At 45.9% G+C, this 19381-nt stretch overlaps 1 protein-coding gene across 1 annotated transcript in view; it reads left to right on the top strand.

The window, feature by feature from the left end:
• The first annotated feature begins 368 nt into the window (after positions 1-368).
• DNMBP (dynamin binding protein) overlaps positions 369-19381 on the top strand; it is a 51423-nt gene continuing 32410 nt past the window's right edge. Inside the window, exons 1-3 of the mRNA XM_083740037.1 lie at positions 369-496; positions 16710-16863; positions 19089-19211. Coding sequence (XP_083596163.1) covers positions 16716-16863; positions 19089-19211 — 271 coding nt within the window. The 5' untranslated portion in view covers positions 369-496; positions 16710-16715. The remainder of the gene's footprint in view (positions 497-16709; positions 16864-19088; positions 19212-19381) is intronic.

Here is a 19381-nt window from a genome sequence, read left to right as displayed (position 1 = left end):
TTCATTTGGGACTCGAAAACGACGGTGAAGATACATCCCAGCAGTATGGCAAAGGCGGATGCTAAAGAAAGAGGGAAAACACAGGGATCCTTCCCAAGATTTATAAGCCCTGGGATTAGTTTTCAGTGCAAGGCAAAGAAACTCAGCGCAGGGAGCGTAGGGGGGCACAGGGAGCGGAGCATGTGCAGAGTGCCCCCGCGCCCCCGGCCGTCCCCAGCCCGCCGCCCCTGGCCTCCAGATCTCCAGCAATGGACACGCCTCTGCCTGGTCCAGTGCCCCCTGCCCGTGGGAAACGGCTGCCTCGCTGGCTCCGAGAGCGGGATGCCGGCCCCAGCTGCACCCGCTTGCTGGAAGGGGGCGCTCAGAGCACAGCCGGCTGCGAAGGGCGGCGACTGGGGCCGGGGCGGAGCTGAGCTCCGGGCCGCGGCGGCTCCTGGGGGCCGAGGCGAGAGGGCGATCTGCCGGGGCTGCGACGGCTGCAGGGACCGCGCAACAGGTAGGGGCCGAGAGGGAGACATCGCGGCAGCGGGAAGGGCCCGGCCTGGGCGCCCCCTTCCCTCCGCGCCGTCGGGGCTTCCACTTCGTTCCCCTTCGCTCGAGAAAGCGCTGCCCCCGGGGCTCGTGTGGAAACTTCTCCGACGCGGCCCCGGCTCCTCCCTCCGCGGCTTGAGCTGCGTGGGCAACTGGTCTCCCCATCCGCAGCGGGAGATCGCGGGTTGCTATCCTGGCCAGCTCCCCACCCATCCCGCCCCGTTGGCTTAGGGACACCAGGCTGAGCTTCTGAGTCGGATGAGGCTTCCCTAAGGCAGCACGCGCGCCCTTGCGCGCCCAGGACATCACCGTGGCTTCCCACAGTTCCCCTGGGTCCAGGGGTCTTATGCCCTGGTAGTCCTACTCGGTCCTGGTATGGATCGCACCCAGGCGATCTTGCATTTGGCTACTGGAGATGGTCCGTACTCCTAGGAACACTAGTTTGCTCCCCGCCCCCACCCTATATAGGAATTCTGGGGACAGCATTGTTATTTAGCGGGTCTGACTCTGGCTACTCATTCCGACCCTCCTTCACCCAAGTACAGACGACCCATGACTGACATGACCCTTAGGGCGGATTCCAGTATGACAGTTGATGCTCATGGGACGGCCTTTTCTTACAGAAGGAAAAGTTACATCAGAATCTTTTGGGTTTTTTGGGAAGTGTGTGTGTGTGTGTGTGTGTGAGAGAGAGAGAGATCCTATGGTTAGACTCTAGAAACAGGTATGTAGAGAGATGCTCAAATATTAGAAGCAGGAAGGGCTTTCTTGTTGATTGGAGGTCTACTATAGGCTATCGGGTAACAGCTAAATTCGACCAAAAAAGGTCAAAGAGTTTGTGTGTATGGTTTTTGTTTGTTATATGTACAGTGGTACCTCGGTTTAAGAATAGCTCTGTTTATGAAGTCCGCAAAACCAGAAGTAGTGTCCCGCTTTGTAAACTTTACCTCGGTCTAAGTACAGAATCCGAATGGTGGAAGGACATCGGCGGTGGGAGGCCTCATTAGGGAAAGCGTGCCTCGGGTTAAGAACGGTTTCGGTTTAAGAACAGACTTCTGGAACAGATTATTCGTAAACCGAGGTACCACTGTATATTGAGCTGTGATTGCAAGATTGCAAGATTTAGAGCTACAGTTCGTGAACCGAACTGTAGAGTTTGTGAACCGAATAGTTTGTAACCGTAGAGTTTGTGAACCGAATAGTTTGTAACCAGGGCTGTTTTTAAACGAGGTACCACTGTACTGCCATTTCTTGTCTATTATTAGTTGTGATTGTGCATACTTCTTTGTGTATCTGCCCTGAATCTTTGGGATGGGATAAGTGAAACATTTCAGCAAATAAGAGCATTCTTTTCCTGCCCGACACAACAGTGCAGCCTTCCTCTGGATTCTTCTCACTCCCAAGAACCTCCCTGGAACAAGGAGGTGGGTCTCTTGAGCCCTCCATATTCCAGGCAATTTGCCTTTTAACATAATGGGATGTACATTGAGACCACCGTGGAGTTCAGAGTTGAATTCATGTTTTCCAGCACTCATGGTTTGCACATCGCAGGATAGCAAATCTACTGAACATCTATCATGTTCTAATTGCTTTAAAATCAGTATTTAAAAGCGGGTTCACCTAATTGCATCTTGGGAATAGCATGGGAGAGTGCAACTTAGATACATATCTTTCTGCCCTGGAACCCGCTTCACACATTACCAAATTCCTGCACGTCAATTATGTGGTCCTCAAGTGCAAAAGTGATCCCACTTGTGTGGGAATTGCTGTGTGTAGATGACAATCTGTGTGGGCAGCCCTGGCATCATACTGTGGCATCTGCCAGTGCTCAGATGCCCTGGGAGGTCCTACTGGGGCTGGCACCCTGGCTAGCCCACATACAGGCCACCTGTTATGGGCGTCTCAGTGGAGTGCTCCTGCAGTCACTAACTCCCCCACACTTACTTATGGGGTTACGTGATGGTGGTACCTGCTCCTTACAGAGCCTCTCCCCATTTAATCTGACCTTGGACTCTGTGCTCATTTCCCGAGAGGTATGGAGGGTGGCAACACGAGAACGGGGCCTTTTCTGCAGTGGCTCCCTGTTTGCAGAATGCTCTCCTCAGAGAGGCTTGCCTGTCACCTTTATTATACATCTTTAGATGCTTTCAACCAGGCCTTTGGTTGATTAATATTCTATGGCTTTTTTAATGTGTCTGTGGGAAGGGAGGTTGTTGTTTTGCTGTTTTCTTTTACTTATTTACTTGTTTTTATTCTGCATTTTATTCTTCGAACCGTCCTGAGATCTTGTGATGGAGGGCGGTATATAAATTTAATAAAAATAAATAAATGAAAATAAGCCAGGGCTGGTACTATCATTAGGTAAACTAGGCAGCTGCCTTGGGCACAGCTCTCAAAGGGGTGCAGTACTGACCTTTGCGGAGCACAGTTTTATACGGATTAGTTTTAGTTATAGCTTATAAATTTCTGATAATAGTGTAGTTTTATATTTTGAAGAATTTTATCATTTGTACAAGACATCTGTTTTTGAAAACTGAAGTTAGCAATTTTTTTGAGTGGTGGTGTTGCTGCAAGTAGTTAGCCTTACCAAGGGTGCAAAATAGCTTGGCACCCGCACTGAGGTCAGCCCCCTCACAAACAAAAACAGGGGGAGAAGCTGATGGCAGCACCAAGGTTCATTCACAAGTGTGTGAGGGAGAGACTTGCATGGGGACTGCAGTTGGCACTGGGGGTGCCCACCTTGAACAGCTTGCCCATGCCACCCAAAAAATCTGAAGCCCGGCTTGCGCTTGTGTGTAGAATCATTGCATGTAGGAATTCTACAACCTGTGAACAGAGCCTGAGCGACTTCAGTTTTACATTCCTTGCAATGCTGCTTTTAGTCTCTATTCATATTCCCTGTGCTTGTCATTTCCTTGGCAAAAGGCTGAGGAAAGGAGCTGTAGCTCAGCCGTTGCTTATTCAATGGCCTAATATTTTAATCTAACTAGAAAAGGATCATAGCAGCATATAGGATGCTGGAAGAGTGAGTTCTGGGTTTCTTAAACCTGAGTTTTGGAGTTAGGGAGCCTGCAGTAGTCTGGAAGGGATAGGGTTGCAAAGAGATGTAGGCCTCACCACAAAGCTCTGCTGAGTGTGTTCCTCAGAACAAGTTTCCTTTCACTGTGGAAAGAACGGTGTCACCGGCGCCCACGTAAAGCGCTCTCCTCTGCGTTTGCGTGCAGCTTTAGCTGGTGCTGGCCTTACTTGGCTCAAGCTGTTTCATAAGAGCTTGGGGGCATTTCTGCCATATGGACCTGCTGCGAAGAGCAGCTGTCAAGCCTACAGGGTGGGCCACATCAGTGCTGAGAACAGCAGTACAGCTATTTCCTAAATCTTCACAGCAACACTTTTGCCAAGATGCCCTAAAGTAAGCATTAGGCTTTCAGCACCGAATAAGCAACATTCCTTATTCATGTCCTTATGGAGATCAACGATCTGAATGTTTGCAGCAGTGCCATTCTTAAGGGTATGTGCAGATGAAAACATTTATGTCATTAAAAGGTTTGTAGAGCCCCCATTATATCATGTGACCCATCTTCAGCTGCAGTGCTATAGGCACTTACCCAGGAGGAATTCCTGCTGACTTCAGTGGGACTTACTTCTGAGTAGATAGCCATAGGATTACACTGTCAGTTCCCAACTTTGTCCGTTGTTAAATAGGCGCTAGCTTTCTTGCAACATTTCTTGTTTTATCTGGACAAATGTCACACAGTGTCCTTCATCCCAGCTATTATCCAAACCCCCACTTCCTTCATTATTAGGGCCCTTTTATTATTTATTATTATTTTATTATTTAAGGATTTACAAGGGTCTATATATAAGGGGCGCGGGTGGCGCTGTGGGTTAAACCACAGAGCCTAGGGCTTGACGATCAGAAGGTCGGCGGTTCAAATCCCTGTCACCCGCAACTTCCATAAATGTTTTCTCTAGTATGCACAAGTTATTTGGGTGAATTGTACTGGCCTGGTGCTCTCAAGAGTTTTGCCTACTGTGGCTTTCCGTGGCTTTCAGATTTTGACTGCAAAACTACTTATTGGCATAAAGGAACTGCTCATGTGTTACATAGGTAAAGTTTTTGATTTGACTCCCGTTATATCTGAGTATTACATTGGAGAATTACTGCTAGTCATAGCTGACAGTGCCGAACTAGCTGGCTTATGGATGTGCTGTGCTCCTAAACCAGGGGTCTGCAACCTTTAAGACAAAAAGAGCCACTTGGACCCGTTTCCGAAGAAAAACAACAACTGGGAGACGCAAAAACATTGCAACATTTAAAACAAATATAACACTGTATATATTGTTTCTTGCCTTAATGCTATATATACAGGATCGTGCAGTCAGCTGTCAATCTCAAGAAAAAAGGACAAATTAATAGCTAATTAAAATATTTAATTTACAACCAGGTACCCAGGTTAATGGGACTTTTGCTCCTGAACCTCAGTGCTCAGTGTCTGCACATCAGGGCTGTAAGACGTCACCTTCATTTTCACACAGGCTTGCAAGCTGTCATCTGTGAGGCGTGATCGATGTTTGTTTTTAATATAGTTCATGTTGGAGAAGACCTGCTCACATACATATGTGGAACCGAAGATTGACAGGACTCCAAATGCATACTTTTTCATGTTTATATAAGTGCTGGGGATGGCATTCCATGTTTCGAATACAAGTTTGTCCTGTTTGGGAAGGTTTTCAATATCACTCCATTTATGATTCTGAGCCAGAATGGCCTTCTGACGGGTTACATCCTTTTAAAAGCAGCCGGCAAAGCAAGCGTTGGAGCGCCGAAGCCACCTCACCCCCACAAGGAGAATGCTGCGCATGTGACCAAATAGCAAGGACTTACTTTGCTAGAGACAAGCCCCGACACTACCACAAGCCTCCCTCTCTTCCCGCCGCCCAGCCTCCCAAGAAAAAAACCCCACTTCAAACGGTCACAAAGCACAAATTCCACGCGACCGCGACTTGATCCGCCCACAACCTGATCCGCCAGGCGCGCCGAGTCCTCCCCAGGAAAGGTAAAATGCGGCAATGAGCTTGCGTAGCGCGCTGGGCTCCCAGCAGCGAATCGACTTGGATAGGCAGCAAGCAATCCAAACGGAGAGGTTTTCGGCGCGATCAAGGCGCCCCCAGTAGATAAGGGAGTGATCCAATCATAAGCGACTTTTTGCGTGTTTCCGCCCAGAAAATGTGCCTCCTCCCCTCGCCTCCGCCCCGGAGCCGCAGCAAAGGCGTTAAAGAGCCGCATGCGGCTCTGGAGCCGCAGGTTGCTGACCCCCGTCCTAAACCCTAAGTATACTGACTTGGAAGCCAGTTAGGCTGGCTGATTTTCTTCCAGGTAAACAGGTTTTGAGTTATTGTCTTCCGTTATTATCCTTTCTCTTCTCCCCCATCCCCATTTTCCCCCTTTCTCTTAAGTTAACCCTTTGAAGTTTTAGGGGATTTGACAGTATTGTTGAGGGTACTTACATGTTATTAAATAAGTGTTCAAAATAGTCACATTGCATTGCATTGTGAGTTTATAACACGCCCCACCTCTCTCTCTGATTTTTTTTCTAAGAGACTTTCAGTACACTGTGGTATGTAGAGATGTTTTCCCGCCACAAGTAAACAAGCTCTTGAAATGCAGGCTGTGATCTGGGGTGTAAGATCCACTGAGTGTAGTGGGACTTACTTCTGAGTAAGCGTGCCTAGGATTGCACTGCCCAGTTGGTTTCGATAGCACCATCGCCTTGATTTTGTAGCCATTGTCCCTTCAGGACTTTGAGAAGAGCCAGCACACAAACTGGCACTGAATTTTGTCACCCAAAAGCTACAGGCAGGTCTGTGTTCCTAAGTCAGGTGTAGGTAGCTCCATCTGTAGATTTATGGTCAGTTGTTTTTAGTATGGGTGAAAGCTATATCATTGAGCTTTCTCACCAGAGTGAACTCATGTTTTCATGAAAGCACAGGAGAGGAGATTGCTTTAGAACTTCGTAGGACAAGGAGCATGGATGACAAAGCTAGTTCTGCCTTGAGTTTGGTAAATCCTTCCCCTGCTTATCATCAGTAGCTTCCTGTGGTTGTACGTGCTGATGTCACCTGTTTGTGGTGTGGCTTTTAAAATCCAGGTGATTGCAGATGGGAAGGGAATATATAATTTGTATCTAGGAACATGTGCTGCCTCTAGGCAAGCTCCAAGAGCCTCCAAGAGCCTGTTATCAACAGAAGTAAAAATATATACTACTCCATAATGCTTAGTTTCATTCATTGATGTGTTTCTGGGCCACATCTGGTGACCCACCTTTTTTGGCTGAGCTGGCATTTCTCGTGGCTATGTGGAAGCGGTTATCTTTTTCTGAATGCTCTGTCATGGGCACAAAGTACAGCATTTCACTCTCGGTCTGCTTCAGGATTGTTTGCAGTGGTAGTTTGTACCTGTGATGGAACACTCAGCTTCACCACTGGCCCACGCAGATAGAAACTAAGTGGCAGGCTTTGCACCCCAAAATTGAAGAGAATAGATTCTCAGTGCATTTCAGGAACAGAGCCAAAGTATATGTATGGCATGAACTAGCCAAACAAACTGCTGCAGACTCAGAGTGACACTCAGAGAGAGCCCAAATGTAAAGGCTTAAGGCATTCATTGGGATAGGGTCCCTCATCAGTGCTAGAAGGATGCAGTGAAGCTGCCACATGAGGTAGGCTTTGAAAAGGCGTGATTTGGCTTTCTTAAATATACTGCCAAGGGTGGACGGTACCTATTGAATGTTCTCTGTAAATGAATAAGGATGACAGGGACTTACTTGACCATCTTTCCTGCTTGCATCAAATCTGCAGCTGAGGATCTCCCTTGGCATCCTCCAGTTTCTAGCAGCATTGCTGTACAGTTGAGTCATCAGCCCCTCTGAGAAAATTAGGTCCAGTTGTATGGAGCGGAATATCGGTGGATTGGGGAACATAGGCTTCATTGTACTTGTGAAAACCCTTGATTTTCTGGTTTTGGCACTTAAGTGATGCAAGATCTTAGGTCTGACTTAGCAATACATTTGGTATTAATTTTGTGACACAGAGCCTGATGGGAGATTATCCTAGCACTAGTAGCTGCAGAGGAGCACTCCCTCCTAAAAGTTCCAAGTCTATTATTACGATTTATGTATTGAGGAGCAAATTGAGCCATTATTTCCCTGGGTGGGAAAATGCCCTTATCCCGCATGAGACTCTGTCACTGCTTAGGACTCCCTGCTGTGGAAGAGGCATCTCCCTTTGCTATTTCTCAGGCCTGTGTCTCTGTGGCCTTCCTATCTAGGTCAGTGGGGTGGGCTCAGCCATATGGTGAGTGTATCATTGTTCCTTCCTGGCAATGCGGTATAAACTGGGTTTAAAAAAAGATGACTTGACAAATAAAAGCAAAATAAAAGCAAGAGTCAGTTGTAAGAGCCAGGATGGATGGGGAAATGTATCCCTAAAAATAAGCATTTCTAAACATGAGACTGCTGGAGGTAGGAATGTGTAGCAGGGCATAAGGGCTCTCTGTTGGTGTTGCCAGACATTCTCCGTGTTGTGCTGCACTTCCTCAAATATCAGGATCTGATCAGGAATGAAGACATGATATTTGGCATCAAGGTACCATAATCCAGCCCACTGGCCTTGCTGAAAGGTTGCTGATTGGTTGGAATAGGTAACTTGTAGGGCTAAAACTCCCACCAGTCCCAGTTTATGAAGGCAATGGTCAGGAAGGATGGGAGCAACATCTGGATGGCACCTGAAATCTATAAGGAGCTGCCTTATACAGACTTTGGCCATTGGTGCAAGGGCTTCTGGGTGCTCTAACCCTTTCCTTCAAATACATAGGGAGTTGAGATCTTCAAGAATTAGGGGTCATGGTTAGAGCACAGGTGGCTGAAACATCATGCTGAAATTAGCTGGACTTATTCAGTCCATTTGACTCATGCTATGTTGGTTGATGTGGCAAGCAATTCTTTCCTATCTATCAGTCCTGGAGTGTTGACCCAGGAGGGTTGTTGCTGTTTTTGCTGATGAAGGAACAGCAGATGCCCCCAGATATGGCCCACCCAGAAGGGGAGAAATCTACAGGCGGCTGTGACACATTTGTGAAGCTGTTTCCTCTCTGGTCCAGCTTGGAAGACACAGTTGTGAGAGTGTCCAAGTCAGAGGTCTCCTTGACAACCTCTTGTTGTTGCTGCTTGGATCACTTTCAGCATGTTTTGTTCTCGGATGTTGACAGGATACTTGGAGAACTGCAGGCGTCCGCTGTTGCTCCAGATTCAGGCCCTTGTCTTTCAGTGACAGATGGGGTTGGTTTACAAAGGCGGTTAGCTGAGGTAAAGAGAGATCCTATGTCCTGTACAAGAGGTGATCAAAACCTGCCTTTAAAAAAAAAATAGCATCACTTTGATAACCTTTCCAACTGCTGCCTATTCTGTAATTTCCCCTTTTGGGGGGAAACTAACTAACTAACTAACTAACTAACTAACTAACTAACAAGCAGGCAACAGCAATACAGTTTCAGGTACTTCTTGATGATGCCTCAATCCAAGGGGTGTTTATTTTCAGCAGGAACTCATCGAAACTCAGTTCTGGCGCCTCTCAGGTGGGCACCATTGCCATTATAGGAGAATAAGAGAGCCGTTCATGGTGAGTTCTGGCATGTCTTTTTCTAGAAAAATCCAGCATTATATTTCCAACCATGGCTATCCAGATGACTTATGCTAGAACCCCCCAAATTGTGGTTCCAAATGCAGTTTGAACAGCCTCACGTTCATCCCTGGTTGTAGCTGGCTCTTTCATACAGCTTTTGTTTAACTTGGCTGCTCAGGCCATGGGCTTGGCTTTCCCGTACTGGCGATATATACTGCGCTGGCTTCCTTTCTGTGCATGCTGCAGCATGCGGCTGGGATTCCTCCTCCTCCAGAAGCAGTTAAAGAACCAGAGAGATATCTACACCATGTTGGACACTGAGGGGACTGGAAGCAGGTGAGTCTTGCCACATGGAGGCCTGCTAGGAGAGTAGAGACTTCTAGCTGACTTAACAGGCCTCCCTGTACTGCTGTGTTAGATGGATTTCTACTTTAGATCCATTTCCCTTTATCATCTCTGTTCAGTTGTAGATCTCCCAGAGGTAAAGGGGAGCGGTGCTGGCAAGCCAGCAAGGCGTGTGACTCATCCGTGACCCCAGGCCTGTGGGTGGGTGAAAACGCTTTCCCTTGGATCGTTGCCTCCTGCTGCAGCGTGCGCAGGGCTGTTACACTTGGCACGGATATGGCTGGCCAAGGGGAGGAGGCTCAAAGCACGGAATCTGGGAACAGTTTGCTGTTTGGGACAGAAGGCAGGGCTGTCTAATGATGCAGCCCGGATGGAGCTGGAAGGTTGTTTCCTCCCTCCAGGCATAAGTTTAGAGCAAGGCTTGGCAGGCAGATGTTCCTGAGAAGACAACACTCCGCTGTCATCCCGGTCGTGGAATAAGCAAGCCCTTTTGAGTCAGTCCGCCAGAAGTGGAGGAGATCTTTCCACAGTGCATTAAAATAATCTTGCAAGAGGGAAAGAATCCCAGGTTTTTGCCTGCTTATTCTCCCCACCCTCACTGCCAGCAGAACTAGGGATGGTTTGTGGCAACACTGGAAGTGTTGCATTTGTGGTGGACCCTCTTTCTCTTCATTATTTTGCAGACCTTACACATGAGAGTGTGGTAGAGAATGTAGAGTGTTGTTGTTGCTGTTTGCTGCCCTTTTAACAAGTTCCTTCTTTTAACACGTTCCTTCCCCATGGCGTATAGTAACTGAAGGAATGTCCTGGCATTATCTCAGCAGTCCTCCTCCTCCATTTAGGACATTCTTTACTCATTAACACCCACATGCCTTGTCCAGCTGACTGAACTTTTTTTAATCAGGAGCATCACCAGGGCTTCTTCCTCAGCATTCATCCTGCTGCATCAGCTGCTGTGAAAATGTCAAACCAGAAGCTGCATCTTCTTTACCTGGGTGTATTATGGATGAGGGCATACCTGAGTCTAGTGGCACTTGGAAGACAGTAGCTATTGCTATTAGGGATCAGAATCCCTTGAGTGCAGGGGAATCAGCATAACTTATGCTTCATGGCAGGCTTGGAACTGCTCCCAAATCCAGTTATTATCATTAATTTGTTTGCTTTATTTATTAATTGCTTTCCACAAGGCATGCCAAAGTATCCCCATTGTCTCAAGCCCCAGTTGTTTTTCCCCACCTTTCTTGACAGTCACAACAAATTCTGTTCTGAGGAAGGGGATATGATTCCTGTCAGTTTACAGTAGTGGAGGAGACCTTTCCTCCTTGGAAAGGGAAGCTGCTTATGCTGAGAGCCAGCTATTGGTCCATCTAGCTAAGTATTGTCTGCACTGAGAGACAGTGGTTGTCCATGGTTCCAGGCAGGAATTTTTCCTAGCTCAACTTGAAGATGTCAGGAACTGAATTTGGGACTTTTGCGTGCTAAATATATTCTCTACCACTGAGCTGCAGCTCTTCCATTTATATATAAATATAAATAACTATCTTTCTCTGCCTATATCTCATATCCCATATCTCAATTTAAATCTATATCTATACAGTATGGTGGTTCCTTTCTCCTTTCTTTTTCTACCGTCTCAAATTCCAGATCTTTTATCCTATCCTGTTTTAAAGTCTGTCAGATGCTTTGCTGAGTGTTTGTCCAAATCTGCCAAGGACTCCTCTTCTGTCCTGGATTGCACCTTGTGATGTTGGGCTTTATTTGTGACAGGTTGTGTTAATTTGTGCTCTGCGTTTTAACACCATTTAAACATTGGTTTCTCTACCTTGTAGCATGTTATTGTAAAAAAAACAAACAAACAACTTTTGGCCTGTGCAATTTTCTAGGCAAGACAGACACAAGGTGTGGCTTGTGCTTAATCATCCCTCAGTGCAAAGTGGGCTGAGATTTCTTAGCATGTAACAGATTCCTGCATTAAGACAAATGGGCAAAGAATGTATTTTGTTCCTGCCGTATAGTGAATAATTAAGGTTTTGCACGCTACTTCATGGAAGTGTTTTGTGTTTGTGGTGGTGATTTCTAGACGCTCATGAACAAGGATTAGTGAAACTGAATGGAACCCTGTTGGGCATTTTAAATTGTTTCAAAGAACTTCAGGACATTAATTTGAGAGATTTCAGCTGTGTACACATTGCCATCTTAAAACACAGATAGAGCCTTCTTTTTCTTAATTCACATCAAAGCTGACTTGGGCTAAACTTATAAAAACTCAGTATTTCATAAGAAATGTCAGACTAGATACAGGACAGGTGTGTATTGCAGCTAATGTTGTATGTTCCAAACCACTGGAAGCAGAGTAAACTGAATTGTGTACACAGCTTCACAGGCATGATTCTTGAGAACCTGGTCTATACAGTTTCTTTCTTGACAACTGCAAAACACAGACTTCATGGAGGGATGTGGGAGCTATAAGAACATGCAGCTCGCAGAAATTTGTTAGTTTGCTCCTTTTCCTTATACAGAGCAGCAGCAGCAGCATTTTATTGACTTTGAGCTCAGATCCGTGATATTGAAGGATAAGCATTGCTATTTTGCAGCATTCATTTGTACTGAAATGGTAGAGGTACAGTATAACATTTAACTTGTGCTGCTTCCTTAACTTGCTTTAATAGACAGCATTTTGCATCAGAATCTGAAACTTCATCACCCCGTTTTGCAAGTGAGCACTTCTCCTTTTTCCTGGGGTTTTGAGATACAGGAGACATGCAGGTAAATGGTCCCAATCACTATTGATGCTCTAGGATAGATACCTCTGGCAAGTCTACAGGTTGGTGGGGTGGGAAGTGTTGATCTGATGTGCTCCACAGAGGTCCGGGGAAGAACTCAGTGTACATATACTGCAGCCTGGGAGTATCATTTGAAGTGTAACCTATGGCATGTTTCTGGGTTTGCCTGGGGCTTAAACACTGGGAATTGCCAAGGCAGCATTTCTGAGAAATGCCAGCTTCACATTGTTGCCATGAGTGAAGCTGCTAGTGCCTGATAATAAAAAAACAATGCCATCAGCAAAACACATTTGCTCCCTCTAGCTCTTTCGCTCACCCATCCTGTATTATGGGTTTATGCACACACTTCTATAAAAACAATCCCAATTGTTCCTCCCCAAATCTAAGCACTTAGTGCCCTGGACATTGCTCTGAGGTGCATGCTTATCACAGGGGGGTATTTGGGGGTTTTTTGGGGGGTAGCATATGGTACTCTTCATTGCCTGAGAAAAGGCAAGTGTGTCATTTAATGTGTAACCATGTTTTCTGTGTCTGTTGATTTCTGATGTTGGTAGCAATGGGGGATAGAATCATAGAAATATAGTGTGGGAAGGGACCCCAAAGTTATCTAGTCCTGCTCCAACGCAGGAATCAAAGCTATGTCAGTATATCAGCTTTCACAATATATGGGGCTCAGGCAATCTGTATCCCTAGCATACAGGGCTTACCCCTGCCCCCATTAAGTGCCCTGGGATAGAGCTGGTTTTCTCTTTTCTAAAGGTACTGAGCATAGGGTTGCCAGCTGATCTGAAAGGGCATCCTGCCCTCCAATGCTTTTAACAGCAGTTTGATGTGCAGAAACAGCAAACAAACCTTTTCATAGTGTTGGGATCAGCCTTACCACCTGCTAACATCTGCTGATCGAGTTGCTGTTGCAGGTGCAGGTGCAGGAACCCGTAAAAAAGTTGGTCACCCTCCTAGGGTCAGGAGGAACCCCCCCCTTTTTTTGAAGTGGCAATATAGGGGTTTGCTTCCTGGGTTTTGTATAGATGGTGCCTGTCACCATTTGCACATAGCTTGCTGGTTGTTGGCAGCCCAGAGCCCAGTTTCTGTGCGTCAGGGAAATGCTAAGTTTCCTTTCCATCTTGCTGTCCCTTCCTGACAGGAATTCCTCCTTCTCCTGACCCTGCACTCTTGGTTCCTTTCACACAGCCTGATTCTGGAGCTTGGGAGAATAGTCCAGAATGGCTACCCCCCCCCCTCCTCACTGCCCACCACTTCCATTGCCTTCTCACAACAAACTTTCTGGTGGTCTGGTCATTTGGAAAATGGCAGCCCAAACAGTGCATCTTTCGGAGGAGGAGCCTGTTCAGTGGTGGGACTGAGGTCGCTTGCCTGATTCTTTCTTTCCTATCACAGTATCCGATCTGTTTGCACACCATCTATGAACGAGGGTCACTCATCTTCTTTTTATGATATTTGTCCCAGCTATACTTTGGACTTACCCGAGCAATCCTCCCTTTCCTTTAAAAAAAGAGAGAGATAAAAATAAAGTCCTGATAGTGCTGTCTGGATCTAACACACAGTCTGGACTATGAATGTTTTCAGAGTGGCTTTCTAGTGTTAGAGACTTCAGAATCTAGACCAGAATGGAAAAATCCAGGCAGCAATATTTTTTAAAACACAAGTTTTATTGACTTTGGTTTAATTTGTCAGACAAATAAAGCAAAGGGGTGCATTCAGGAAAAATGAGAGAATGCCCCCGAACACCAGGGGCAGACAGTTTTTATCCCCTTAGGCAAAGCAAAGTTCAGCCCTTGACCCACCCCTTACATATTCCTCTTTATACATATTCATTAAAAGCTCTACCAATTAAAGAATTGATGGTGGCCCTTCGGTTCCAGGCTGCATTATTCACTAGGTGGCACTGATGGCTTATAATCCTCTTGACCTATTGGCAATTCCCGTAAATGCTCCTTGACCCCCGCCTCTTTCTGTGGTTTTTAACAGGTTGCTCGGTTTAGAACTTTGTGGTGGGCTAAACATCCTGCTTCTTGCTCTCTCCTCGGTGTTTACCAGAATTTTGGTCAGCAGCTAGCTACAGGTGTGAAATGTTCTGACCACACATGCTGCATTTGCAAAGAATGCTTTTGCAAACAGAAGAGAGATAGCTTTTAGCCTTTTTAGCTTGCTCCTTTTAAAATGGCGTTTTTGGATTATAAAATGGCTCCAGCCTGGCTCTCCAAAGTGGACCTCTGGTCTCCACTCCTTCACTAGTACCAGTGTTATGCTTCTTTCTCCCCTCACATTGGTAAAAAAGAAAGTGCCAGTTTTGTTTGTTTCATTTACAAGTACAAAATTGTTTGGGGCTGGGGAGAAACACCTCCCCAGTCATGAAGTCCAAATAGATACTTGAACTTGACCTATTTGTATGTTAACTTAATGTTTATATATGGTATAAATGTTTATATATGGTAAATGAACTGCTAATTATATGTACAGTGGTACCTCGGGTTACATACACTTCAGGTTACATACGCTTCAGGTTACAGACTCCGCTAACCCAGAAATAGTACCTCGGGTTAAGAACTTTGCTTCAGGATGAGAACAGAAATCGTGCTCTGGCGGTGCGGCAGCAGCGGGAGGCCCCATTAGCTAAAGTGGTGCTTCAGGTTAAGGACAGTTTCAGGTTAAGAACAGACCTCCAGAACAAATTAAGTTCTTAACCCGAGGTACCACTGTATATCATAGAATTGTAGAGCTGGAAGGGACCCTGAGGCTCATCTCGTCCAGTAATGAAGGAATATGCAGCAGTCCCTTACAGGGATCAAACCTGCGGCCTTGGTGTTATCAGCACCATACTCTAACCAACTGAGCTAATTGTTGATTATTACTTTCTTAGTGTTATGTTGCTGTGATATTATATGTCGTATTTTGTACTTATGTAGTATTTTGCACTACAGCTAGACTTTGTTGTTGTTTTTTGTGTGTGAACTGCTTTGAGCACAGATTTACTTGTGGGAAATGTGAAATATAAATACATTGACAAAGACAAAAGGCCCTTCCTGTAATGCAGTTGATGGAGAACAGCCCTCTGAGCTGGGTGGCATTTTACCAAGGAAGTTAACTGCTCCCTGTGAATTATCGAGGCAGTTTGGACTGTAGGAGAATCTTTGCAGGAGACATTGCAGAATCCTAGGGCTTGGTGGAAGCTGGGTCAGATTCAGTATCAAGAACCTATACCAGATAATCATAGGGACGTAGTCAGCTCCCTTATACCAGGTCAGGCTCATTGTCTTATCTAATCCAGTATTGTCTGCTCTGACTGGCAGGGCCTCTTCAAGCTCACAGGCAGAGTCCCTTTCCCACCATCAGATACTGTATCACAAAATAAATAAATATGGAGGTGCCAGGATGAAACCTTCTACATACAAAACAAGTGGTCTTCCATTGACCTATGGTTCCCCACCCCCACTGCTTCCCCGTCCCTAGCTATACAACTGGCAGCTGCATGTAATTATAAGATATGGAGGTTGCCACCCAATCCATCCAAGGTCAAAAGTGAAGCTGCAACAGGGTGGAGGAACAGCTAAACTCATCAAGAACTAAACTTTGAAGGCAAAGCATGGGAAAAATGGATGGGGAGGGGCTGAAGGTCAACATACAAGAAACATTTAAAAGGATAATAGATCATAGAAGGGACCACAAGGTTCATCTAGTCCAACCCCCTGCAATGCAGTTCAGGAACCTTTTGCTCAACCCATACCCCTGTGTTTAAGAGTCTGATACCCTACCAGCTGACATAAGCAGAAAAGAAGGGTACGACAGAATCAGGTCAGAAAAACAGGAGTCAGAACGGACTGCTGTTCAGACAAAGTCTAACTTCTTACTGTGAAGTGTTTGTAGAGAATGAAGGTCACTGCCAAGCACTGACCACAGATATTTGTAGGAAAGGATAGCAGTCTAGTGGTGGCTCCATTCAGTCCTGTTGAATGGAGCTGGCTGAGAAGATAGAGCATATGGAGCTCCCTTATGCTGAACTTGAGATACAGGATGGCCACACGGGTTTTGGGTGCAAATGATTGCAATACTACACAAATGTGATCTTGTATCTGAGGAATGGGAAGCATGTGTCCCTCCAGATGTTGTTAGACTCCCAACACCCATAAGCCCTGGTCACTGTGGTCAGGGACATTGGGAGGTGTAGCCCAACAAAATATGGAGGGTCATACATTCCCCATTCCCATTGTATCCAGACTGATGCAAACCTCCATGCTACTTCTGGAGTTGCTTAGTGCTCCTGAATCTCTGCTCCTATGTAAAATTTCCCTTGCAGTCTGTGACATGACATAACTGTTTCCCAGGCCTTGACGCTGTATCCTTTTGTTGCAGATCCCAATGATGGAGGCAGGCTCTGTGGTACGGGCTGTCTTTGACTTCTGCCCCAGTGTCTCCGAAGAGTTGCCACTGTTTGTGGGGGATGTCATAGAAGTGTTGGCAGTAATAGACGAATTCTGGCTCCTTGGGAAGAAGGAAGGAGTCACAGGTGGGAGTCAAAAGGCCTGCCCTGGGCTTATAGGAATGGTTGAATTAGAAGCAAGCCAGCATGAAGCAAAACTCAGGGTGTGTGGGGATTAAAGCTATGTAAATGCCCCCCTTCTATTTGGGAGCTTTGAATATACCAGCCAAGTACCAGAAACAGGCCTCCGATATCTCCTTGGTGGCCCCAGCAGTCTCTCCAGAAGATGAGAGATAAACAACACAGTTAAGGAGTTGAGGGTCAATTTTGCAGTTACTAACGCACTAGAATAAGAGCTCCCTGTGTAATATGCATTTGCAGTGCCATGAAGGAAATGGGCTCGATTATGAACTTGGTGAACTACACACAAATGGAAGATACTATACGAGCAGCCGCCACATGAAGTGGTCTGATGTGGCCTCTGTATAAGGTCTTCAAAACCTTCAGCTGGAACCTATCTATGTCCAAAAGCTTGCTTTGCTCCCTTTTCTCAGTTTCCTTCAACAAGGCAGCCAATCTAATAAAAGGTGCATGTCTCAACATACTCAGGCTTCTCATATTGTGGGATTAGCATGACAACAGGGCCCTGAACAATATAGCAGATGGCAAAGCACTGAAACCAGCAAGCCAGTTGGTGTCCTGGTTGCAGTGCTGGGTCTTCCCTTGAGAGCTGCCTTTTGATCTGTGCCTTGAAAAGGCTCATTTGGTGTCTCTGTCAGTGGAAGTGCACATCTTCCCTAGCTGTGCCAGTTTTTGTCATTAGCAATTGGCCACTTGGGGAGAAGTCTCTTGCCCTCAGCCCTGGGGAAAGAAGAAGATGCAGTGCCAGTCCCTGCTCTCACTCCCTCATCATTTCCACTGCTCTAAGCTTGTCCACGTTACTGTGGCATGAGCTGTGTCCACGTTACTGTGGCAAGAAAGTGGCTGCTTTCTTGTCAAGTTGGCAGGATGCAGGTCACCGGAGCTTGAGAATTTCATTTCTCCTTTTGTAAACCCAAAGACTGAGCCTGAAGCAAGCTGTATAGCCGTCCAGCAACTGCCAGTGTAAATGAGACATACCAGAGAGAGAATGCTTCATGGCCAGGAGAGGGTGCCATTCTCAAGCTTTCCTTTCCCTCTCCCTCAGGACTCTTGTCCTGCGTGCACCACAGGGCAAAGCTTAAAGCCAGATCTGTAGTAGCAGTCCTGTCTTGCCTCCTTCTGTTGCAAAACATGGAAGTTTTGCAAGGCCTTCTTAGCTGGAGGTAACATGTCAGCATAGAGGGATTTTCATCACCTCAACTCAAAATCCTTTCAAGTTTCAGGTACATACTGTGAAGTAATCTGTTCAATGCATTAAAATAAAATGGATCATTTCAACTTTGTTCTCAATGCTGAAGTTTAAACTGGAGTAAAAAAGGCTTATTCATTGGAGAGAAGAGGAACCTGCAGGTCTGGGATCCTACAGCTGTCTAGGTGCTAGGATGTGGCCTTTGTATTGAATGGATTCTGACATCTGGATCGGCCTCTTGGCTTACCAAGACAGGCTCCCAACTAATAATAATAATAATAATAATAATAATAATAATACCAGTCCATCACCATCAAGAAGTCCCAGAGTGGGTTACAGCTTAAAAATCAGTATTAAAAACAGTTAAAACAAATTAGTCACAAGAATAGGGTGGATTCATTAAAAGAAAACACATCATGATGGATGGGTCTTTTATAAAAGATGCATTTTCCAAGAAAGAAAAAAAAACATATTAAACAAGGCCATTCAGAAAGGTTAGTTCAAATTAAATCTTACAGTTTTCTTCAGAACTCTTCATTTGGCTAGATGGAATGGGGGAAAGTTCTTCACCCCTTTTGAAGATTCCTGCAGAAATTGAAAGCTTACGTGCTATTTTGTGACGTTTTGGTTGACCTAATGAAGGGTGGTTCAGTGAGAATTACAGACCCCTGGGCTGGATCTAGACATGTCAAAGAAGCGATTCAATTAAACACATTGTAAACTCATACTGGAAATCCAGTTGGGAAAGACTAGACTCCACAGTGCCATCTGGTGTCAGGGTGTTATACTGCATATACAATGCATATAAAACTCTTTTTCTTTACCAATCTTGCTGAGTCCCTGGAAAGAGATGCTTGCATGTCCTAGAGAACAGTGGGATGTATTGGTGCAGAGGCACTTGTGTAATCTGTAATCACGGGAACATTTCCCTGCTATTGACAGTGTGCACTCTCCCTCTCTTTCCCCCTCTCTCTCATTCTAGGACAGTTTCCCAGCAGCTTTGTGGAACCCATGGAAGTTCCTGCTTTGAAACAAGGAGAAAAGCTGTTTGTTTGCACCAGCAATTTTACTTCCCAGGAGCCTGGCAGCCTCAGCTTGCAGAGAGGTACTGGTGGAATCCATCGGGTAGTCAAAGAGGGGCCTGTTCAGCCTGGTCCTTCTCTCCAAGAGCCCCTTTCCTAGTGTCTTCTTCCCCAGAACTCCAGCTACAATGATCCAAGGACTTTTACTGCTGGCAACTTCATGCTCTGCTGCATTTGCCATGGCTGGGGTTGA

Source organism: Podarcis gaigeae (assembly GCF_964106915.1).
Source record: "Podarcis gaigeae genome assembly, chromosome: 5".
Lineage (NCBI taxonomy): Eukaryota > Metazoa > Chordata > Lepidosauria > Squamata > Lacertidae > Podarcis > Podarcis gaigeae.
Note: the sequence above shows the minus strand (reverse complement) of the source record. Positions and strands in the feature narration are given on the sequence as shown.